General features: G+C 37.9%; 1 protein-coding gene across 3 annotated transcripts; it reads left to right on the top strand.

Moving 5' to 3' along the window:
- LOC109725444 (putative serine/threonine-protein kinase) lies at positions 8352-21925 on the top strand. 3 transcript variants are annotated; one of them, XM_020254633.1, is made up of 8 exons: positions 8352-8635; positions 16950-17021; positions 18348-18551; positions 18642-18769; positions 19162-19375; positions 19894-20125; positions 20604-20754; positions 21171-21925. In XM_020254633.1, the coding sequence occupies exons 3-8, from the start codon at positions 18413-18415 to the stop codon at positions 21480-21482; spliced, it is 1176 nt and encodes a 391-aa protein (XP_020110222.1). In that variant the 5' UTR covers positions 8352-8635; positions 16950-17021; positions 18348-18412; the 3' UTR covers positions 21483-21925. The 3 variants fall into 3 exon arrangements, with proteins under 3 accessions (XP_020110222.1, XP_020110221.1, XP_020110223.1); XM_020254632.1 differs by lacking the exon at positions 16950-17021; XM_020254634.1 differs by lacking the exons at positions 8352-8635; positions 16950-17021 and adding an exon at positions 8789-8851.

A 22719-nucleotide genomic window follows, 5' to 3' on the forward strand; every position in this document is an offset into this window, starting at 1 on the left:
GAAGTTCTCTAATACCATTTCTAACTCATTTGGACCATCCCTAGGACATTTAACATGAACCCTAGAAGTTCACCATGAGAGCACTTGAAGAAACCATGAATTTTCATGGGTTCAAGGCCTCAAGAGAGTTTCTAGCTTTGCAAGAAGACCAAAACTCTAAGACTTAGGATAAAAATCCAAACCCTAGAACCATTCTTGCATAAAAACTCACCTTAGCCTAAGAGCACTATCACGCCCCGCGACCGCCAATTTGGTCGGTTCGGGCACGTCAACAGATGCCGAACGGACAGCACCTCCCCTGTCCGCCCAAGGCTCCAACAATACATGTATAACAATAGCAATTCAAACATAATGAATGCAAGTATACACGGCTTACACGAGGGCAAGCAACAACCAAACATAAGTGAGAGCAATCTAACTATTACATTTATACATTGTATATTGATCACTTTCAATCAAATACAAAGCTTATACAATTTCTTTACATTCATTCATCTCAATTTACAATTTCATCTCTCAAAGGATCTTAATACATTTTCACCTTTCACATAATTTTATTACATTTCCATTTTACATTTTACATCATCGACATAATAGATGAAACATATACAAGGGTGCCTCTATACATAAAGGTAGCACACTACCTAGAGCACGATAACCACGCCACGAGCCCCGATCGCCCCGCTCGCGCTAGAACCTGCATGGTTAGTGGGATGAGAACTAGAAGAAGTTCCCAGTGGGTTCGGCCACCGACTGCGCCGATTCGCCCACTAGGTCTATTTCAGGTATATGTAATTCAATAAAGAAGGATAACAAATCAACTAATGCACTTCTAATACAATGTCTGCAAAAAAGCAAATCACAGATAGATATTCATATTCAAATACATGATGATTATGCATGCATGTCCTTTTCACTTTCCTATGGTCAACTCGGGGTGCTCCTGGTTTACCCCAACACACAGTCCACACACTTTCCTTTGGCCTTTACCCAATCAACCCGGGGTGCTCCTGATTTACCCCAACTCACAGTCCACATATCCATCTAACGGGGGAGGCACAAGGCACTACCACCCGAAGGATTTTCGCCGGGCACGTCCACCCGTGGTGTTTTCATCACTCCGAAGCACACCGCCTGTGGAGGAGCGACCTCCCACAAGCCGGAACCAATACATATGAGTATGATCCCCTCCTCAATTTGAGGAGGTATAGCCAAACCTGTCTCAATGCCACAATGCCGATGAAAGGTCTTTACCTATTCATGCATATACTACCATTTCCCAATATCACAATGGCCCTGATGCCACAATAAGCTAAATCTTGTTTAGTCATTTTCTTTAACCATGATGCCACACTACCGATGATAGGTCTTTACCTAATCATGTATGTCACTTTACTAAGCCACAATGGTCACAATGCATAGAATGGTCTTTACAACTTTAACCATGATGCCACAATACTGATGATAGGTCTTTACCTAATCATGTATGTCACTTTACTAAGCCACAATGTCCACTAATGGGATAGTCAATATTTCACAATGCTTTAAGGTTTTACCTTATCTAGCACAATCTGTTCTCGGTGCCAATCATGTCACTAGAGTCAATGTCACCTTTATTTACTATCGATCAAGTCTTTTCTTACTTTTACATACATATAGGGTTGTTCATTTTCTCGTTCTCATGGCTGTACAACATGTTTGCGATGTTCATAAGCAGATAATTGATACAATCAATATTTATCTCATTATCCTACATGCATGAGTACAACATTATCAACATGCTCAAAGAAGTGACATAGACATAGAAAGAGATCCGGTGTTTTCGGACAGCACCCCCCACCTTGTAGGAATGCTGAGAAGCCCCGATTCCATTTTCACGATTTTTAGACACCTACGCCGCGAGCTGCGGCCATCTGTACCAATTTAGCTTGTTTCTTCAATATCTTTGTATCGGCTCGACGAATCGACGAACCGTCGCTTCCCTCGCGTTCGTTGACCTGCCAATTAGGTTAACAAAAGATCAAACTCAAGTTAGATCTCAACTTTACAAAATCCCATTTTCTAACCCCTATGGTTTATCATCTTTCCCAAATTGGTCCCTAGACCATAGAAATCCATGAATGACGTCACCATGACATCTCCTAGAAGCTAGATCTAGAAGGAAACACCAAACCCTAACATCAAAACCATAAAACCCTCAAAACCTAGGGTACTTATCTCAAATCCAAGCTTTTTTTCCAAACTAGGTTGCCATGAGAGGGTTGCTTCTCCACCAAGCCATCTTTTTTCCATCAAAACTCCACCATTGGAGCACCTCCAAGAGAGAGGGAGAGAGATCTAGAGAGGGAAAGAGGGTTTCATTTGTGTTGGAGAGGAGAGAAATGAGGGCTAAACCTCATTACACTCACCCTATACACTCACAACACAATTGCACATAACCCCCCACACCCCTCAATGTTTAACACAATGATCCAGCCCAAACTGGGCATTTTCGGGTGCTGGGACCGGTCCCAGGCAATGAGAGACCGGTCCCCGAAAGGCCAGAAAATCAGCATTCCAGACTTAGCCAAATTTTCAGCATTTTCAGCCTTCGGGTCTGTTTTTTCGCTCGTTTTCGCTCGTTTGACCTCCGATTCGTTTCAAATCGAACTGAGACTCTCCAAACATGTTTTTGAACATGTTTTCATCATCTTTTCATCCATGCCCTTGCTAAATTTAGTCCATGGTCCAACATAGACTTTCGGGTTCCGTTTTTGCGCCCTACGCACATTGAAGCAACGGAATGCTTCCGAACTTCACCGTAACCATTCTAATGGCTTTCCAAGCTAACATACACCATAACTTCATAATTATAGAAGTTCAGTATGTTACAAGCACTCCAAGGTCCACCTTGTAGGAGAGCTCAAACCCTTCAAATCCTCCAAAATCCACCTTCAAATCCTCCTTTTAGCTCATTAGCCTTTGAAGAGAGATTCCCAGAGAGAGAGAGGGAGGAAATAGGTTGGAGATGGTGTTCACAGCTGCTGTGAACCAGTGGGTATATTGGGGTATTTTATAGATTGCAACAATAGCAACCAAGCCCCCCAAACACTCTATTTTGCATCAGACCAATTCTTTGCTGCCAGACCAAAGTGTACCGGTACAGGCCTTTCTGTCTCCGGTAACACGATCGCACAGAGGCAAACCTGAGAGCAGCTTCTCTCGGCCAGCAGTTTAGTACCGGTACAACATTGATTGATGTTGTACCGGTACACTTTGCCCAGACTGTAGTTTTTTTGCATCTTTTCGTTTCTACTTTGCTCCAATCAATGCAAAAACCTTTCTAAATCTTTTAAACTCATTTTTAATCCTTCCAACCTTGTTGGAATGCCAATTGGAACTTGTCCAACTATCTCTTTCGCATACTTTAATCAATTTGGCTAAAGTTCGATAATCTCTACCGAGGTTTCGATATATTACACATCGGAACTTCGATCCGAGCCTTCCAACGCATCAGTTTTACCTTCAATTAGGATTACATGAGATTAATTCTAAGCTAGATCTCCAATCCTACAAACTCCCATTTTCATGCTTAGGTTCAACATAACCTTCTCATACTCAAAATTCTTAGGAAATTATGGAGTAATCCAAACTTCCATAACCTAAGAATCTCAAAACTAAGCAATTTAGGGAATTTACATCAAACCCTAACCAAGAGGAGCAAGAGAACTCACCTTGACTCCATCGCTACCCAAGCTCATCTTGTTCTTGAGCTTCATCAACACTAAAACCACCAACTTCCCTTCAATCCAGCCTCAATATCCTCAAAACCCTTTTGTTGGAGAGATCCTAGAGAGAGAAAGAGAAGGAAATGAGAAGGAGAAGAGAACAATGCTTCTCTTGCATGAGGAGTGTACCGATGTTGGGGTTGGAATTATATAGGCCCGCAACAATTACCTTTAAACCCCTCCACAATACTCTTCTCATTTCGTACATTTCAGTCCTTAACAAACTAGGTACCGGTACCCACTATCTAGTACCGGTACCAGCTCCTACATCCCGAGCTGCGTAACCACTGGTTTGCGGCACAGTACCAGTATTCAACTCCAGTACCAGTACCTGACCATTTCGGTACCGGTACCAGCCTCAGGTACCGGTACACAGCTTACCCTTGTACGAATCCCAAGAGCTGTCCAACATCTCTTCAACTGGGTACCGATACCGCATTGGCCTAGTACCGGTACTCAATGTCCCATGTGCATTTCCGGCAACTACCGGGTTTCGGACTCCGTTTTCGCACCCAATTTGTGCCAAAAACACTCAAACATCTCCGAAACACCTTCTAACCATCCAAACACCTTCAAGGTTATTCGGGTACCTCGTTTATCATTCACATACCTCACTTTGATCAATTCGATCAAAGTTTGCATTGTGATTCGGGAATTCGGTATGTTACATGTTACATATAGAAGTTTTCATACTCTATATAGTAGAGGCTTATAATGTGGATTGGTACGTACACTAAATAGAATGTAATTGTATTTCCTCTTATGCAACATTAGAATGCGTGATAGAGATGAGTAATTGAATGTCCTATGGGACCTTACATGGTTAGTGGAATTATCGAGTTCAACTTGCATGATAAGTAATATACTTGTTTTAGACAAGGGCAAAAATGACCTATTGCATAGTAGAGATAAATAGTGAAGTTAAGCATGTGCACTTAACTTAGTTGAACAACTAATTGGGCATTATGACATTGTATTCGACCTCTAGGTCGCTAGTTGCATTTCATGTTTTAGACATGACGAAAGAGATTTCTATGCTTTTGGGCGAATAAAAAGGGCAATTGCATATAATTGCTTAGTTGAATGAAAGTTACTTGCATGATGACCATCATACTCCATGAAGTGGAGGTTTGTGTAGCAAGGCATGTGCATGACCTGAATCATGATCTAGTTGACATCCTCGTAGCTCATTGAATATGATATTGGTAAGTTGTTCACTTTACACTATAGTGGAAACAGTATACTTATGAAACTGTTATAGTGTAAACAGTATACTTATGAAACCCTGTTGGTTCTTGAATAAAATAGAGAACCATCCTTGATAGGATAAATGAGATGTAAACCAGTACATGCTTTAGGCATGTTATGTATCGGTAGAGACATACCACCAAGTTGATTGAGAATGAAACTTGACATATATGATATAGTACCCGACCTTTGAGTCGATGATTGTGATTCCATGTTTTAGACATGATGATTGAGATATGTGGTCTTTAGACTTGATGCTTATGATCACGCTTGCTTCCTTCTGTGCTCATTCACATAAGCTTGTGAGGGTCGCTCCCTACAAGCTGGTACTCCAGAGTTAGCCTTTGCGACGACAGATCGCCCATGCGGGATTGGGCACCGAAATGGATTGCTGTGGGGGAGGCTCATTCCTAGAGGGAAAATATTGACTACCACGGGGCTATTAGGCACGGCACAAGCCGGAAAGTTATCATGTGTAAGTCCCTCGTTAATTGGGTAAAGATTAAGTAAACTTGACATAGTACATCATAATTAGTTGATGCATATATAGTAGATGGGCATACTACTGGATTATTACTTTGTGACGCTACTTGATACATTCGTAGTAGTTGGGCATTGATGTTAATCATTGTTGCATTGACAACCTTAGTAGTAGTAAATCTATATACACATGTTGATTAGTATAGAAGTATAGCTATATGATGAAAATGAAAGTGAATTACCTGTGCATGTAAACTTGCATGTGAATTTGCATATAGACTTGCATATACAAGTACTTGTGCATGTGACAGTAGAAAACTACATACATGTTAAATGACATTATCATGTAGAGGCATGACTATAATTGAATGTTCAATTTATTGTTAACTGTATGCTTAATGTAGGTTATGGAAACCCTAGGATTTATCTAGATACTATCAAACACCTAGAGGGGGGTGAATAGGTGTATAACCCAAAAACACAAATCTCAATGCGATAAAAATAAATATGAAAAATTAAATAGCACACCAAGATTTACATGGAAAAACTCTAATTTGGAGAAAAACCTACGGGACCAACACGCGAAAAAACAATCCACTAAGAGAAAAAGATTTTAAGGTAATTACCGACTCCATGGGCTCGACCTTTCTTTAACCTTATACGGATCTCGCACACGTCATCGGGTTATCCACGCCCCACGTCCGAATCTACGAACGCCACGCTTGACGTTCGAATCCACGAACACCACGTCCCGAATCCACGAGATGCCTACCTTCGAATCCACGAAGCCTTGATCACGCTGAATCAACGATGCCCACTCGAATCCACGAGTGCACTCCGTCCGGAGCAAGAACAATACGATTGGTGATGATTTACTGTTTAGAATCTCATTAAAAATCTGTGAGAATAATTTCTAAGCAATTCTCAAATTGATTAAAGAAGAACATTAAGAATTAGGGCACCAAGAATCAATTTAAGAGAAGCTTGTTGTAGAAGATGAGAAAAACGGCTACCTACAAGCTTCTAGGGTTTCTAAACGATAATCTAGGCTTAACCATATTTTAGAGATACCCTCACATCTTATTTATAGGTTTAGAAGACATTAGAAATAGATTAGGATTAAAAAAAACCATATTTGGAAACTCAAAACCATATTTGGAAAACTCACGTTGGGTTTAGGGTCCGGACTTCCAATAGGGTTCGGATCTTGAAAGTCCAAATCTTGATTCCAACGTCCGGACCCTCCCTGCGTAACAGCAAAACCGACGTACGGGTTCCGGACCCTGGACCCAAGGTCCGGACCCTCTCTGCGTATCAGCCAGGAGGGCGTACGGGTTCCAGACCTTGCACCTAGGGTCCGGATCCTGAAACTTGGAAAACTCAGTTTTGAATTTTTTATCAATTTATACATATTCTAATATCTTCGAAACACTTGTAAATGCTCATAAATTATCATCAACATAATTTAAACTTATTGGGCATTGTGGATTCATGTTTTGCGTCTTTGAGTCTTCAATCTTCGTCCTTCTTTAAACTTTCAAGACTCCGACTTCACGAAATATACCAATTTAAAATTTATAACACTTAACGCTTATTGCATATCATCATGCCTCAGTTGACCTATTGGTGTATTTCGCCACTCTCGGCGGCTTACCCACTGGGAACTATTGTTTAATAGTTCTCACTTTCATTGGTTGTTTGTTTTTGTTTCAGAGCCTTTCACAGTAGGAGAGGCTAGGGATCGTGGCAAAGGGTCATCGACTAGCTAGCGCCTCCTCGGTGTTATTATAGTTGAACCCGTAGACACCTTTCTTTTGGTTTAGTTTGAATGATGTATAACTGTACCTTTGTTCTTCTTTGTAATTCTTGAAAAGGTAACTTTATATAGTAGACTTATGTATTTTCTTTGATAGCCCTGTTAGGAATTTATTTCTACTTCTTTCCATATTGTTGTAGATGCCTTGTGTGCACCGAGGGTACTTGGTGTACATGGCAAGTCTGTGCACGCGTCGGGCGGGCTTCCGCTGGAGCCCGGGTGTGGCATAGGGTATTGGAATTGAAGGTGGTAATTGGTTTACCGCAAATGAATGCGGTGAATGGTTAACCGCATTTATAAACGGTAAACTATTCACCGTCTTCATAAGCGGTAAATAGTCTACCACATTCTATTGCGATGAACCATTTACAACATTCTTGATTTTTCACTATATTCTCACAGGCCTACAAACGCGGTGAATGGTTTACCATATTCTTATATGCGGTGAACCATTTACTGTATTTGATCAATTTACTGGCCCAACCTATTTGAGCCCTATTTTTACAATAAAATTTTTATCAGGACTGTTTTTAAAATTATAAAATTTAGTAAGATTATTTATAAAGAAATTCCTTTATATAAGTTTTGCGTAATTTGATTGATTTTTTTTTTCATAAATGATCCTACCAAATTTTACAATTTCAAAAATAGACTTTTTAAAAAATAATTATAAAAATAAACCTCTAATATGCTACATTAAATTTTTGAAAAAATAAATAACACAAGCGGTGAATGAATCACCGTATTTAAATGCGGCGAATTATTCACTGCTTTCATAACTTCTCTTTTCATTCATTCTTTCATCATATATTTTTTAAAAGCGGTAAACCATTCACCGCTTTCTTTCTCCGTAAAAAATTTGATGAATGCGGTGAATCATTTACCGTTTTTATTTTTTTTATTTTTTCAGAAGACTATATTTACAAATAAAATTTTGACGAATCTAATTTTAAAATAAAATAAAATAAAAGCCTAATATACTAAAATCTCCCATTTGATCGTTGACAATTTGTGGCTGATCCCACAAGGGAAGTGGAATGGTGGTGTTGGTGGGTCCCAGTTGGGTAATAGAAAAAGTTGGGCCTCGGCATAGGAAGTGTCGAACCCCCGCGTCTCATCGGAGAAGCCGCCCGTCTTCTTCTTTACAACATCATATTATTCTCAATTCCCCCAGTCTTATAACCAAGCAGGTGAAGAACAAGAAAGAAGAGAAAGTTAGAACGGCCAAAGAGTTAAGAGGTAGGTGACATTTCTCTGACCCGACAACATTGTTGAGCTGTGGAGGAAGCATACATAGGACTCGATCGCCATGTGTTATTAGATGGTATGCTAGCTTCTTTTCTCTTCGCTTATTTTTATCCTGAAGCGTCCCTTTCTTTTTAGTAGTTTGAGATAAGAGATGAATAAAAGGCTAGTAACTGTGTTTTGGACATGCGAGTTATGCTTATGTTGTATAGCTTCTCGAAGGTATTAATTAAGCAGATCAAGTAGGCTAAAATTTTAAGCCCCTTAATTGCAGCATGGGACGACTCTCTATCAGGTACTTTGGCCTTGCCGAAGGGTATGGTGCTGTTTGCATTGTGCTATTACGAGAACATTATACTGAATACCCTTGAAATCTTCTTTTGCTATTAGAATTACAAGCACTGAATTCGCCTGCTGCTTTTGAGAACAGGAATCTCATTTCTACTTCCAGCTGTTTCTATTTGAAGTGCCAAGACTCTCTCTTTTTGCTGCACTCTAGTGAAATAGAATGATATTCTACGGCAGGAAATATAGAAGTGGGGCCAAAAAGGCCCTAAGGCTTATGTCTGAGCTCTGTTGTTTAGGCCTTTGATAACCTTTCAAAGAACCTGCTCTTTTAGTAGCAACTTACTACGAAGTTTCACATGGTCAGTTAATAAACTGAACTTTAATTTTTATTTTGGTCAAGTCACTTTATCAAATTTAATTTGCTTAATAGAGGGATTACATGAGAGCAGATTCTACCCCTCTCCAAGAGACAATATAGCAAACTATGTTGCACAGAAATGGATATAACACAACAGTTCTTAAAAACTTTAGAATACAATATGTGGGGTGTAATCGAATAAAATATTAATTTTATATATATATTTAAATATATGTTGATTGTATATAATGATATATTAAGAACAATCAGGATATTTGGATTATACTAAGAAAAATATACTAATATACATTAGCTTGTACAATTCTTTTAAATTTGTTCCTCACAAATAGGGATGTCAATGGGTACGAATACCCGAAATTTTATCCGAACCCGAACCCGAAGGGAGCGGATATATCCAATGCTAAACGGATATGGATTCGGATATGGATATCAAAAATAAAAACCCGACGGATATGGATTTGGATATGGATTTTGACTGTACCCGTCCTGAACCTGAACCTGAACCTGAACTTGAACCCGACCCAAACCCGAATTTATTTTGCATTATATATAATATATATATAAAAATTTGATGTTATATTTGAATTTGTATTTTAAAAATTTAGATTTAATGTAATATATTTTTAAATATTGAAAAAATAATAATTGTTTCGGGTTCGAATTTTCGGGTTCGGGTTTCGAATTTTTGGTCGGATTAGGGTTTTGATGTGGATTTTTAAAATCCACTGGGTTCGGATTCAGGTTCAAGTCTCGGGTTTGGAATCGGTTTGGGTTCGGGTTAGTGTTTTTGAAAATCCGCCCCGAATCCGACCCGTTGACATCTCTACTCACAAAAGGTAATTAATCGTATTAAATAATAATCCAAAAATATCAACCAACCATCATCCAACTTGAGCAAATGATAATTGTTGATTAAAAACTCAAAATTTTGATTTTTGAATTTATTTTGTTTTTGAATTTATTTTATTTAATATTTTATTTATTTATTATTTATTTATTCACCTTTCTTGGTGCGTAAGAAAACCTAATGGGATTTTCTGCTGTTCCTTTTCTTGCGCCAAAAGGGAGAGAACATGTGTTCTGTTACTTTTGCCTAACAAGAAAGAACATGGTCCGACTCTTTTTTACTCCCTGTTCCCTTTATATACATTCATCCTCTGTTCTTACAGAGATAGAGAAAAGACATTGAGATAAAAAAAATAGTCATCATCTTTTCATTTTTCACAACTTTTTACATTTCTCTTATGATGCAAACCGAGAGGTTGCCAAAATTGAATTTTCAAGTTTGCTTTTGTTTAAAGATAAAACTAGGTTTAATTTATCAATTCCGATGAACTTTAAGCAAGAAAGCAAAAATTTCAGCAAGACAAAAATTAAAATCGAATTGAAGTAATACTAAGATGATGATAACCTTCAATATATAAGATAATAACAACCAATTGAAAATACATATAATAGTTTCAAAAGGTAAATTCGGCTTTATCGGACTTAAAGCTTTAGGTTTGGTTGCTTGGTAAATATAGTTGGTAATGGTGGAAGGCTAGATTAAAAGGGGATAATAGGATATCAGGAGATGAGAGATACAAAAAGTGCACCGTTCACACGATTGCGGGGGATCCATGATTGACGAGGAGGGCGGTACACCATGGGTAAAACTTCGGTAACGGGGAAGAAGAAGATGAGGTAGTGACTCGGAAGAAGAGGAAGAGTAGAAGTAAAAGCCGATCTTGTCACGAGAAAGAAACGACAACGATCAAGTTGAGGAAAAAGACGATCTCAGCGCGAGGAAGAAGCGTCGATGATCTCACCGGGAAGTAGAACACCAAGGATAAAGAGTGAGAGTAGAATTTTCTATTCATCCAAATATATCTTCTAAGGCTTCAAGAACCATGTATTTATAGTGTTGAGAGCCCTTTGATAATAAATTATTGTCTTTTCGTTTTCAACACAACACGGTCACCCAAGAGTCATGCATAGAAAACGAAGCAATTTTGGGAAATTCCAAAGGTCTTTTTGGGATTGTTTCTTTGTTTATTGGAGAAAAGGGTTTGAGTTAGCCAAATCAACTAAAATTAAATGATTTAAGTCCGAATCAAACACGAACCTACAAAATAAAAGAAAATTGCATTCAAAAATAAAATGAGGTTTATTTGCTGCATCATCTTATTTACTGGATGTTGAAAGAATTCCCTTCAACTTCCAACACGATCGTGCTCGCAGGAGGAGAAATTCTGGTCGTACTTTGGAGTGTTATTCTCGGTTAATCCCGCACAAAGGACAGAAATATGCCTTGGGGCAGTACTACGCACGCTTCCTGATAGATCAAATCTTCTATTTAGATTTTTGCTCTCATCTATAAGTTTAATTTTATCTTTATTACTACATTAGTTATATTTTAATTACAATCGGATTTAGTAGTACTATATTTTCTCCAACAATCTAAGGCGTACTTTCCCAACCTGATTGTGGTTAAAAATCTAATGGGTGCTAATCTGTTTTTTTTAAAAAAAAATATTGCCTATAATTCCTATTTGACAACTTTACTATATACTTGTCATCTATGATGCACGGATACTTCAAATTTCATGCCGTATCCGTATCGGATACGTATCGGATACCGATACGCGCCCGATACGTGTCCGATACGGGAATGAAGTATCTGGCATTTTTAAAAAATAAAAAAATATCGGATATGGCTCGGATACGTGAGGGATACGGGGGGATACGGGGGGGACACGGCACGGTTCTTTTTTGGTCTAAAATGATTGAAACTTAAAATTTTTTTAAAAGCTCACGTCCAAACCTATTGGAAAGAAGGAAAAGAGTGAGAAAAACACCAATATCTGTTCAATTTGTCATTTCATCTATCTTTTTGTTCTTGAATGGTAGAAGGCCTCTTGTTCTATCTTCACACAGTATTTACTCTCTTCCATCTAATTTGTCAACCTAGTATTAAGCAACAAAGGCTATAGAAAATATGATTTTTTTGTCCTTCTCTATTAAATTGTTAGCATATTTTTTTATTACTATTTTAATAATAGAACTAACAAATCAGACATATATATTGAATGGCTAATTATCTAGTTTGTGCGACTATATATTTATTGTTATCATTTGATCAAGTTGAATGATAGTTGGTTTGATACTTTTTGAATTATTATTTAATATGATTGATTATCTTTTTTCATGAACATATGTAAAATAATTATACAAGTTAATGCATATTAGAATATATTCCTTAATATAGTCTAGATATTCTAATTGTTCTCAATATATCATTACATATAATCAACATACATTTAAATATATTTAAAATAATATTTTATTTAAGTATATCCCGCGTATCGTATCCTAGAAGTTTTAGAAATTGCCGTATCACCGTATCCGTATCGTGTCGTATCCGTATCCCCGTATCCGTATCTGTGCAACATAGCTTGTCATATAAATTAAAATATTTCGGAATCAGCACTTTAAATTAGTAATTTCATATCTTTATAGTTTAAATTGCAAACCTTTATTTATATATAATTTTTTATGGTATACTGCTGTTTTTTAATAAAAAGGAGTTTGTACGGACATTATTTTTGTTATAGTAAAAAAAAAGGCTTAAAAAAATTAATTTTTCTGTAGCCTTGGTTTTTTTTAAAAAACATTACTGTTGAAAAAATATTGACTTTTCCTGAAAAAAGGATTTTACTGTAGCTTAAAGAAATTATGGTGTATTGCTATTTTAAAAAAAAAGAACATTAGAGTTTTGATTTTTTACAATTTAAAGAAAAGGAGGTTTAATTTTCTGTATTAAAAAGACTATTGAAAAAAAAGAAAAGGGTGTTTTTGCTTTCTACGGGATTTGAACCCAAAGCTTTTATTTTGCCCTATAAAAAAAATGGACAGGACATTGATTTTCTGTACCTTTAACAAAAAAAGGTTTAGTCACTATAGCAAAAAATCCTTAATATTTTAAAAATATTTCATTATAAAAAAAATTAAAATTAAATTAAAATTAAAATACAAAATATAAAAATAATTGAAAATTCAGTTTGCACCTCAAAACATAAAATTAAATTTATAATTTAAATTCAAACTAAAAGTTAAATATTAAAAATTTACATCAAAATATTGAAATGATATGCCAAAATTTTAAATGTAATATTTTAAAAGATTAAAATTTAAAATTGTGTGGGCAATTTAAAATATAAAACTAATTTTTGATTTGATTCAGATTCAAACTTACAATTAAATTTAAAATTAAATTTATATATCAAATTCAAAATGCTTGATTGAATTTATATTTTAATTTAATTTCTAATTGAAAATCTAGAATTAAAAATTAATTTTAAATTTTAAATTTATAATTTAATTAAAAATTAAAGTAAAAAATTTAATTTAATTTTAAATAACAAATATGAAATATAATTTAGATATTTTTGTAAAGTGCATTCTTTCCACCTAGATTCAACTTCTAATCCGGCTTGTGAGGAAAATAGCAATCTAGGGCCGATACCGAAAATTGTGCAACTGCGAGACCAGCTGAGGGTACCAATTGGTAGGTCTTGACGCAACGAAGCCCGTGCTCGCTGTCCGGAGCACGAACAATAGCCGAGGAGTGCGCCGGGGCTACGTGAACTGACTAAGAAGTCCACCGGGAGTGACACTGTCAAAACTAGCAATTGAGGCCCCGCGAGGTGAGCATGGAGGTCCACGACACCTCTAGAAATCCGTGCTCACCTCAAGGTCTCCGGCCACCAGGAGAGCTGGAATAGTAGAGCTCGGCCAAGAATTCTAAAGCCCCGAGACCGAGCTGGAGCAACCACTTCCGACGAGGCGCTCCGGTGGCACAGGGACCCGCGCCGCCGACAGGGTTTGGGCGCGGCGGCCAAGGGACCACGATGCTCAAGGCAACCGACGGCGGCGACAGAAAGCGGCGGCGGCGGTTCTGCAACACCGGCCGGAAACAAAATCCCAAAGTTCTAGGGTTTCCTATTCTGGCTGTGGCGGCGGCTAGGGAGGGTCGAGGTCAGTGCCGGAGGTCCACAAGAGCCCTCCACGATAGGCGGCGGCTATGACGACGACGAGGACGCAACATTGGCCGCGTTCTTGCAACTCCGGCCAACACTTCAAGAATCGGCTCAAGAAGCTTCCGTTGGCCACGGCGACGCACAACGGCGCCGGGGAAGGTTGGGGTGGTGTCGCTTGGGCCCTAGGGTGGCAGCGCTCGCGGGCTGGAGCGCTTGGGGCCACCACAGCAGGAGCTCCACCAAAACAGGTTGAGGGATGGAGAGAAATGAGTTGAGGAAAATGGAGAGGAAATTGGGCCGGAACAGGATAGCCAGACGGTTGTCGCCGATGGCCAGGGTGGGTTGCTGCGTGAGAGAAGAGAGGGGACGCGGCTAGGGCTCGGGTGAAGAAGAGAGGGAGTTAGGATTAGGGTTAGAGAAGTAGAAACCCTAGGTTGCATATATGTAGTGGAGGGACAAATTGCTAATAAGTCCTCCAAATGTCAGAATTTCAAACCGAATCCCTCGCAGCGCGTGTAAAACGCGCTAAGGCACCTCCATGTGCGATTCACACAAATCGATACATAAAATAATAGGTATTTTCTAAAAATACCAATTTCCCAACATCGACCTCCTCGAACAACTTGCAATTTCGGACGATCAATTCGTCGGATTTGCGAACGGATTGCATCGCAACCTTCGACATTGCCGAACTATCAGATCTGCGATTTTGTTTCGCCTAAATCAATTGCCAATTCACGATGAATCCATCCCCTCTCCGTCTCCATATATATATATATATAATATATATATATATATATATATATATATATATATATATATATATATATATATATCTCGATCTGACCTTATGATAACTATCGTTTTCTAGGAAAAACGATAGTTCAAAAATTAGGAATCTACTATTTAACATCCTAATCCTACTATAATTAGGAATCCCAACTCACCAGGGGGATCCCAACTCACTAGGGGTGACCCAATATTATAAATTAGGTTACCACTCTTTACTACTTTTGTTAACTAGGTTTCCAATTTTTGAACTATCGTTTTTTCCGAAAAACGATAGTTATCGTAAGATCGGGTTGAGAGAGAGAGAGAGAGAGAGAGAGAGAGAGAGATACTANCAAATTTAAAAAGAAATTAAAATTTAAAATTTGAATCTCAATTCAAAAGTTTCGGATATTACACCCTAACTGGAGAATTCGGACTCCGGAGAGAGGATCCGGATCCTTCGCACTTTGAAGGTGCAGTTCGAGGGGGTTTTGTGCAAATGTTACAACACCCTTTTAAAAGGGGACCCCAGCCCCTTCTCTCCCGCATGAACACACATATTCCTCACTCTTTCTCACTCTTCTCCCTCTCTCTCTAGAAATCTCTCCAATACTTGAAGATTTGGGGAACTTGATCTCGGCGGAGCTTCTTGGAGTGGAGGACAAGTTTCTTGGAGCAAGAAGAAGCTTGGGGAGCTTGAGGTAAAGGTGAGTTTGTAGGGTTTTGACTTAGGATTTTGGATTTATCCCTTAGATTTGGAATTTTATCAAACCTTGGACAAATTTAGGCTATAAATGGTAGAGATTTGCCATGAGATTTAGATTTTTCCATAGCTTTTGAAAAATCCTAGATTAAATTGGGATTTTTGGATTTTGAAGGTTAAAAATATTTGGACCCTTTAGAACTCTAATTGAAGGTTAGAGGAACGCGTGGAACAAATTCATTTCGAGGAATGAAAGGATCCCGGAGGTCGATTTGAAGTAACGAGCTAATTTTGGGTGTTTTTGGGCGAAAAAGTTCGGAGCAGAGCAAATAGCCTACAGAAACCTAATTGCAAAGTGTCTACGAGTAATTGGGAGTGTATTGAGGTGGGTTGTGCTTCACTAAAGTGATTTAGTTACTTTCAGCTCTAGAGAGTAAATAATTAAATAAAGTTATGCATGATAAATGGTAGTTTAATTAGTAAATATGCATGCATGAGACATATGTTACTTAGTATAATTTACCACCAATGTAAAAGTAAATGCATATGTTGTCATCTTGCACACCTATGTTATGGACTAGACGTAGATTGATATTTCTTTAGGGACATTAGAGAACTCAACATGTGAATACAAAGAACCTAGTATAATTGAACATAGGTTGGAAAACATAGTGAGTAGGATACCACTCGAACAAGATGACTTGGAATTGACAATGTAGGGTGAAAACAATGGACCCTCAAGACCATGAAAGGGAAAATTCCAAAATTTCGAAACCTACGGATGGGCGTGCGTGGAATGCCACTTAATACCAAGGTGTGACATGCTACCTGCAAACCCATGGGCGGCGGTGTGTGGAATGCCACCTAATGCCGGAGTGAAGGTACGAGAGATGAAGTTGCTATCTACAATCCTATGGTCCGAGTTGCGTGGGATGCCACCTAATGCCAAGGTAAGGGGGCGACTTCACTAGCTATGGACTCATAGCCAGAGGTGGGCGATAGTTTTGCCACCTAATGCCAAGATGAAAGCGGCGCTTCCGCTATGAATTGACCCACGCCCTGGGTCGGGTGACATGTGGATAGGATAATAAAATAGTAAGTAAAAGTGAGAATAACTTACTCGTTGAATTCCATTATCTCATGCCTCCTTTGAACCTAGTGGGTCGAGCTCTTTCCTGGATGGCCGTACCTACTGAAAACTATGTTTATAGTTCTTACCACCATATTTTTCAAGTTCATTTGCAGACGACATGGCGGAGCGAGGAAATGGCGTAGCACCATAGATAGCGGCCCTTCCATATTTGAGGTTTGTACCCTCTTTTGGAAAATGTAATGAAAGAGAAAGGAAAAGAAAATTTTGTAATGAAGTATTTTGGATTGTATTCCGGAAAGACAATGTATGTAATTGAATGAATTAGCGGAACCATGTAATAGAAAGTAGTTGTTTTATGTTTATATGATATTCTCCTTGTACAATCCATGTATACAGTTCCTGTTTGGAATGTGTTGTATATAAAGGTTGTCACGTCTTGGGCGGATAGGAGTAACTCTGTTTATTCGGTGGGTCTATGCGCGTGCCCAATGAGTGCTTCCATTGCGGTCTCGGGGGGTGACATGGGTTGTCTTGATTTAGTAGCTTTGTTTTGTTATTCCTTTTCTCCTTCTTCCCCTTCTTTTCTTTCTTCTCTTTTTATTGTAGCTAGCAGGTCCAATGTTTAATCTACTTAGGGATGTCAATAGGTATGGATATCCAAAATTTTATCCGAACCCGAACCCGAATGAAACGGATATATCTGATGCTAAATGGATATGGATTCGGATATGGATATCAAAAATAGAAACCCGATGGATATAGATTCGTATATGGATTTTGACTGTACCCGACGCGAACCCGAACCCGACCCGAACCCGAATTTATTTGTATTATATATATATATATATATATATATATATATATATATTTGAATGTATATTTGAATTTGTATTTAAAAATTTAGATTTAATAAAATATATTTTGAAATATTGAAAAAAGAAATAATTGTTTCGGGTTCAAATTTTCGGGTTCGGGTTTGGGTTCGGGTTTCGGATTTTTGGTCGGGTTCGGGTTTGGATATGGATTTTTAAAATCCGTCGGGTTCGGGTTTGAGTTCGGGTCTCGGGTTTGGGGTAGGGTTCGGGTTCGGGTTTTTGAAAATCCGCCCCGAATCCGACCCGTTGACATCTCTAAATCTACTACTGTAGTTGGTCATTGTAGCCTAGCTTTTGCAGTGCATGTGATGCTACCTGTGCTCTCTCTTTTCCTAGTGACATAGTTTAGGAATTCCCTAAAAGGCTAAAACCATTCAAAATAAATTAACTTTTAATCTTTGATGGGATCTTTGCAATTGTCTTCTTCTCTATGCTGCTACCTCTAGCATAGCAGCATAAGACGGAGTCTTTACATGGTTTTTTTCTCTTCTAGGTTTTCTTGCTATTTGTTTTTTACTTGCATAACTATTGATGTAATGTTACCTAATTAAGCTCAGTATATAGAAGTGTCTAGATATATTTGGGTTCTGTGTTTTCTTCATTTGTTATGTTTCATAGCTCATATTATGGTTTTATAACTAGATTCTTTTGTTTTTGTTACCAGGTGCATCTCCATCTCCATCGCCCTCAGAACGATTCTTGGTAGTGATTTCATCTAAACAACAAAATATGGAAACCTCAAACTCATTTTTACTCCTTATCATCCTTATAATTCTTGTTATCATCCTACTTGTAATGGCTGTCTTTTGGAAGTGTATCAAAGTCGAGACATTCTTTAAAACAGTAAAAACTACAGGAACCCTTTCAGGTAAACCTCATTACCTTCAGATGACATTTACCTATTAAATATACGATATATGTGATATTACTTATACTGCAATGTGTTTTGTGCTATCAGTCCCTGATTACTTCAGCGGTAATCTTCGAACAATAAGCCACTTCAGCTACAAAACCTTAAAGAAAGCCACCAGAGATTTCCATCCAAAATACCAGCTCGGAATAGGAGGTTTTGGCACAGTCTATCGGGTATTTGATGCTAAGAATAAACAGACTAGAGAATAACTAACTACATTTTTTTTTTCATTTTTCTTCACTGACTAATTGCATATATCCTTGCAAATATGTGAAATTGTTCAAATAGCTCACCAAAGTTGGATTTTGCTTGCGCAGCCCTGTGACCTAACTTATATGCTTGCCCACCCTGCCAAGGCATCTGACTGAATAACCACTGCATTAATACTCCTAGTTTATGCATGTTGTATACCCTTGATGGCACACACGTGCAAGTGAATCAGTATGCGCAAACACCAGCTTTGCAGGGGCACTGGCACAATTTTATATATTTACTGTAATATGTTTGCAATAAATCATTTTTAGATTGTTGCAATCTCGTCGGTTCTTAATATAATTTTTAACAGGGAGTACTAGATGATGGGAGGACGATTGCGGTGAAACAATTGTCAGTTGGAACTTCTAAGCAAGGAGAGAATGAATTTCTTGCTGAGGTTAAGATGATAACAAGCATCCAGCACAAAAATCTTGTTAGGCTTGTGGGCTGCTGTTCGGAGGGGGCGCAACGACTCCTTATCTACGAGTACATGCAAAATGGAAGCTTGGATAATAATCTATTTGGTTTGTTTCTCAAGAATTAATTATTTAAAAGTTAATTTCAACTCTATTTTGCATGTTTAATTGTTTAATTGTTTATCAGTTTACTTCAATTCTATTTTTTCTTGTCGGGTTATAGTTCAAATGTATCCCTTGCAATTTGACTTGAATTTCAATTTCATTGTAAGATTTTCAATTGTGACAGTTTTACATTTATTTCAATTCATCCTCGAAGTTTCAATTTTGATTTTAATAAAGGAAAGCCTGGAGATAGTGACATGGAACCTTTTCGGATAGCAGACTACAGGAAGGACTTAATGATATGCAAAATAAATTTCGAGGACAAAATTGTTACACTTGGAACTATGGGCATGAGCATTGAAATCAATGTCAAATTTCAGGGCTGATGCATAGTCAAACATTCTTTGTTCAATGTCCAGATTCTTTCTTCTTTTCTTTTCTTTTCTTTTTTTTTTTCAAACCCATATGCATAGGAAAATATTGACTCCAAAAATTTATGTTTTATGAACATGGCTAAACAGAAAACGGTGAATCGTTTTTGAATTGGAAGACAAGGTTCCAGATCATTCTTGGTGTAGCAAGGGGTTTACGATATCTGCATGAGGACTCAAATTTAAGGATTGTTCATAGAGATATCAAGGCCAGCAACATCCTTCTTGATGATAAATTTCAACCCAAGATAAGCGATTTTGGTTTGGCTAGGTTTTTCCCTGAAGACCAAGCATATCTCAGCACCAAATTTGCAGGAACTCTGTAAGTTGTTGATTGATTATTTGTTAATGGACTAACTCATAGTTTAACAGATTTGACAATCCCTGAGAGCGGGCAATTATATGACATCAGATCTATCGCTTTTATTAATAATATAGCGTGACTAACATATCTATATGTATAGTTGTATACTAACTATAAGTATAACTAATTTTAAATACTGTAATGAATTATGCATCAATTTCAACTTTTACCTAGATTGAATCTGTTTTGGACACATGTTGACTAATTAGATATTATAACTAGATACTTTTGGTATCACCGAATGCAAGTACCTCAGAAAATAAATACCTTTTATCAATAATAGTTTAGAAGCATAACATAATCATTATCGAACTAGGTCCTATGTTCTTCACAAAAGGTTGGCCTTTACCGTAATAACAGTTAATACGTATGTCAAGTGGATTATTTATGATTAGTTTCTGGTAGTTTGCTGATATGAATTCTAATCACATGGCAGAGGCTATACTGCACCTGAATATGCTATAAGAGGAGAGCTTTCTGAGAAGGCCGACATTTACAGCTTTGGTGTTCTTGTGCTTGAGATCATTAGCAGCAGGAAGAACACAGACCTTACACTACCTACTGAGATGCAGTATCTTCCAGAATATGTATGTTGTTCACTTTATCTAATCCTGCCTCAACTGCAGAGTAGTCAATCACAAAAAAGATGGCCGATAAATATGATAAATAAAAGCCTGATCTTAGTTCCTATATCTCTATTCATTAGTGCTTTTGCACGTATCACCCTGAACATGTCCGAAATTGCTCAAATACTCTTGAAAAGCTTGGAATTTACATGGGTGCCCCTGAAAGGAGCTTTTATGTTCTTTCATGCCCTCGTCATAGCTCGTAAGTATGTATGTAAAAATTGTTTTGCCTAGAAATTCCCAAAGGGGCATACACAACTGAGGTTTTTTGAGGCACAAGCGGACACCAACTTGTAGGGGTATTTGCTCATTTCGCATATTTGGAGGGATATGTATACAAAAAAAAAAAAAAAAACCCTTTTCTTTTCCTCTTGTAGGCATGGAAGCTTTATGAGAGATCGAAGATCATCGAGTTGGTCGATCCAAAACTGAAAGTTGATGGGACAGTGGAGAGAGATGTGTTACTAGTATGTGACGTGGCATTGCTGTGCCTCCAGCCATACCCGAGCTTACGGCCTCCGATGTCTGAAATAGTCGTGATGTTAGCATGCAAAACAGAACCACCTCCTGCTCCTATGAAGCCGGCATTTCTTGATCGCAAGAATAGATTTTCGACTGAAAGCACATTTCTAGTACCGTCCCCTTCACCATTTCGTATCGACTCGCCCTCCTCCCACATTGAGAAATAGTACCTGTCTATGCCATTATGATGACAGGCTCTATAAGACTTGCTGAGAGAGGAGGGCCACTGCAGTATATCTATATATGACAGCAAGATTTTTTTTTTACCAGATTGACTACTGCCGTGCCAACAATATGTTGTTTGCTGCCTATATGTATGGATAAAAAAATGTATAAGTTAAATTGTCATTCACAAGGCACCACCGCTGCAATGTGAGAGTGTAAATTCATGGAGCAAGATATTGTTACAGTATCTGCTATTTGAATTAGAGGGGTATGACAGTATGTAGGAGTCAAGAAATCCAGAGACTTTATATATCGCTCTTGTGGTGTTGGGTCATCTGACTCCAATTAGTTGTAAGTCGTTAGATTTCATATGGTTCATTTTATATTTTATATTTTTTACATATTAAAGTCCAAATAAAGAAGAGCTCTATCTCTTTTTGCGGCACATTGTAATTAATTTCATTTAGTCTTTTTGTCACAACAAGTTTAATTCTTCTAGCTTCATGTCGTTGAATCCTTATGTTAAGTCGCAAAATTTCGTATGTTTAGTCAGTTACATTTCATATATGTTTGTGTATTACATATAAAAGGGTTAACCTTCCTAAGCTCGAGATAATATGATATAGGAAGAAGACATGATGCTTATACTTTAGTCCTTGCAACCAGTATTTTACAAGCACCCAGGCTACATTACTCCATGACAAGAAAACAATATGTGATGCCCTAAGCATCCCACATTGGATGGGCAAGAAGTTGTGAATGAGAATACAAGTACCAAGGACTAACAATAATTAGGCTAGAGCATTTTGGGCTGGTGATTTGGATGCAATTAGTTATTAGTGCTAGTAAATTAGATCGTGCTTATCATCGGTCACAATTTGTACAATGTACTTCTCTACGACTTCATCAATGACCTTCTTGGCTTCTTTATGTGTCTTTGTGTGAAGTTGGCATCACAAATCTTATCTATCTAGTGCATGAAATGATTTATGAATTACCATCTTTTTGTTGTAGTACACAATTGTGACCCCCCATAAAGCTCCCCTATTTCTTGTTTCTTGAATCTTGAATCTTGCCGCATAACTAGAGGGACCAAACTGAGCCCTATGCTGTTGCACATCCTCCCACTGTTGCTACCCATAGAGGTACTTAAGGGTGGAAACCAGCCGAGCTTGAGCGAGCATACCTCAGCTCCAGCTTGGCTTGAAATTAATTTCAAGCCTAAATTTAGGCTTAAGC

Source organism: Ananas comosus, linkage group 20 (genome assembly GCF_001540865.1).
Source record: "Ananas comosus cultivar F153 linkage group 20, ASM154086v1, whole genome shotgun sequence".
Taxonomy (NCBI): domain Eukaryota; kingdom Viridiplantae; phylum Streptophyta; class Magnoliopsida; order Poales; family Bromeliaceae; genus Ananas; species Ananas comosus.

Excerpts from the sequence above, each read along its gene's own strand:
- LOC109725444 (XM_020254633.1), top strand. The coding sequence starts at position 18,413 with ATGGAAACCTCAAACTCATTTTTACTCCTTATCATCCTTATAATTCTT. Across the intron at positions 18,770-19,161 it reads GTTTTGGCACAGTCTATCGG|GGAGTACTAGATGATGGGAG; the intron begins GTATTTGATGCT and ends AATTTTTAACAG. Across the intron at positions 19,376-19,893 it reads CTTGGATAATAATCTATTTG|AAAACGGTGAATCGTTTTTG; the intron begins GTTTGTTTCTCA and ends ATGGCTAAACAG.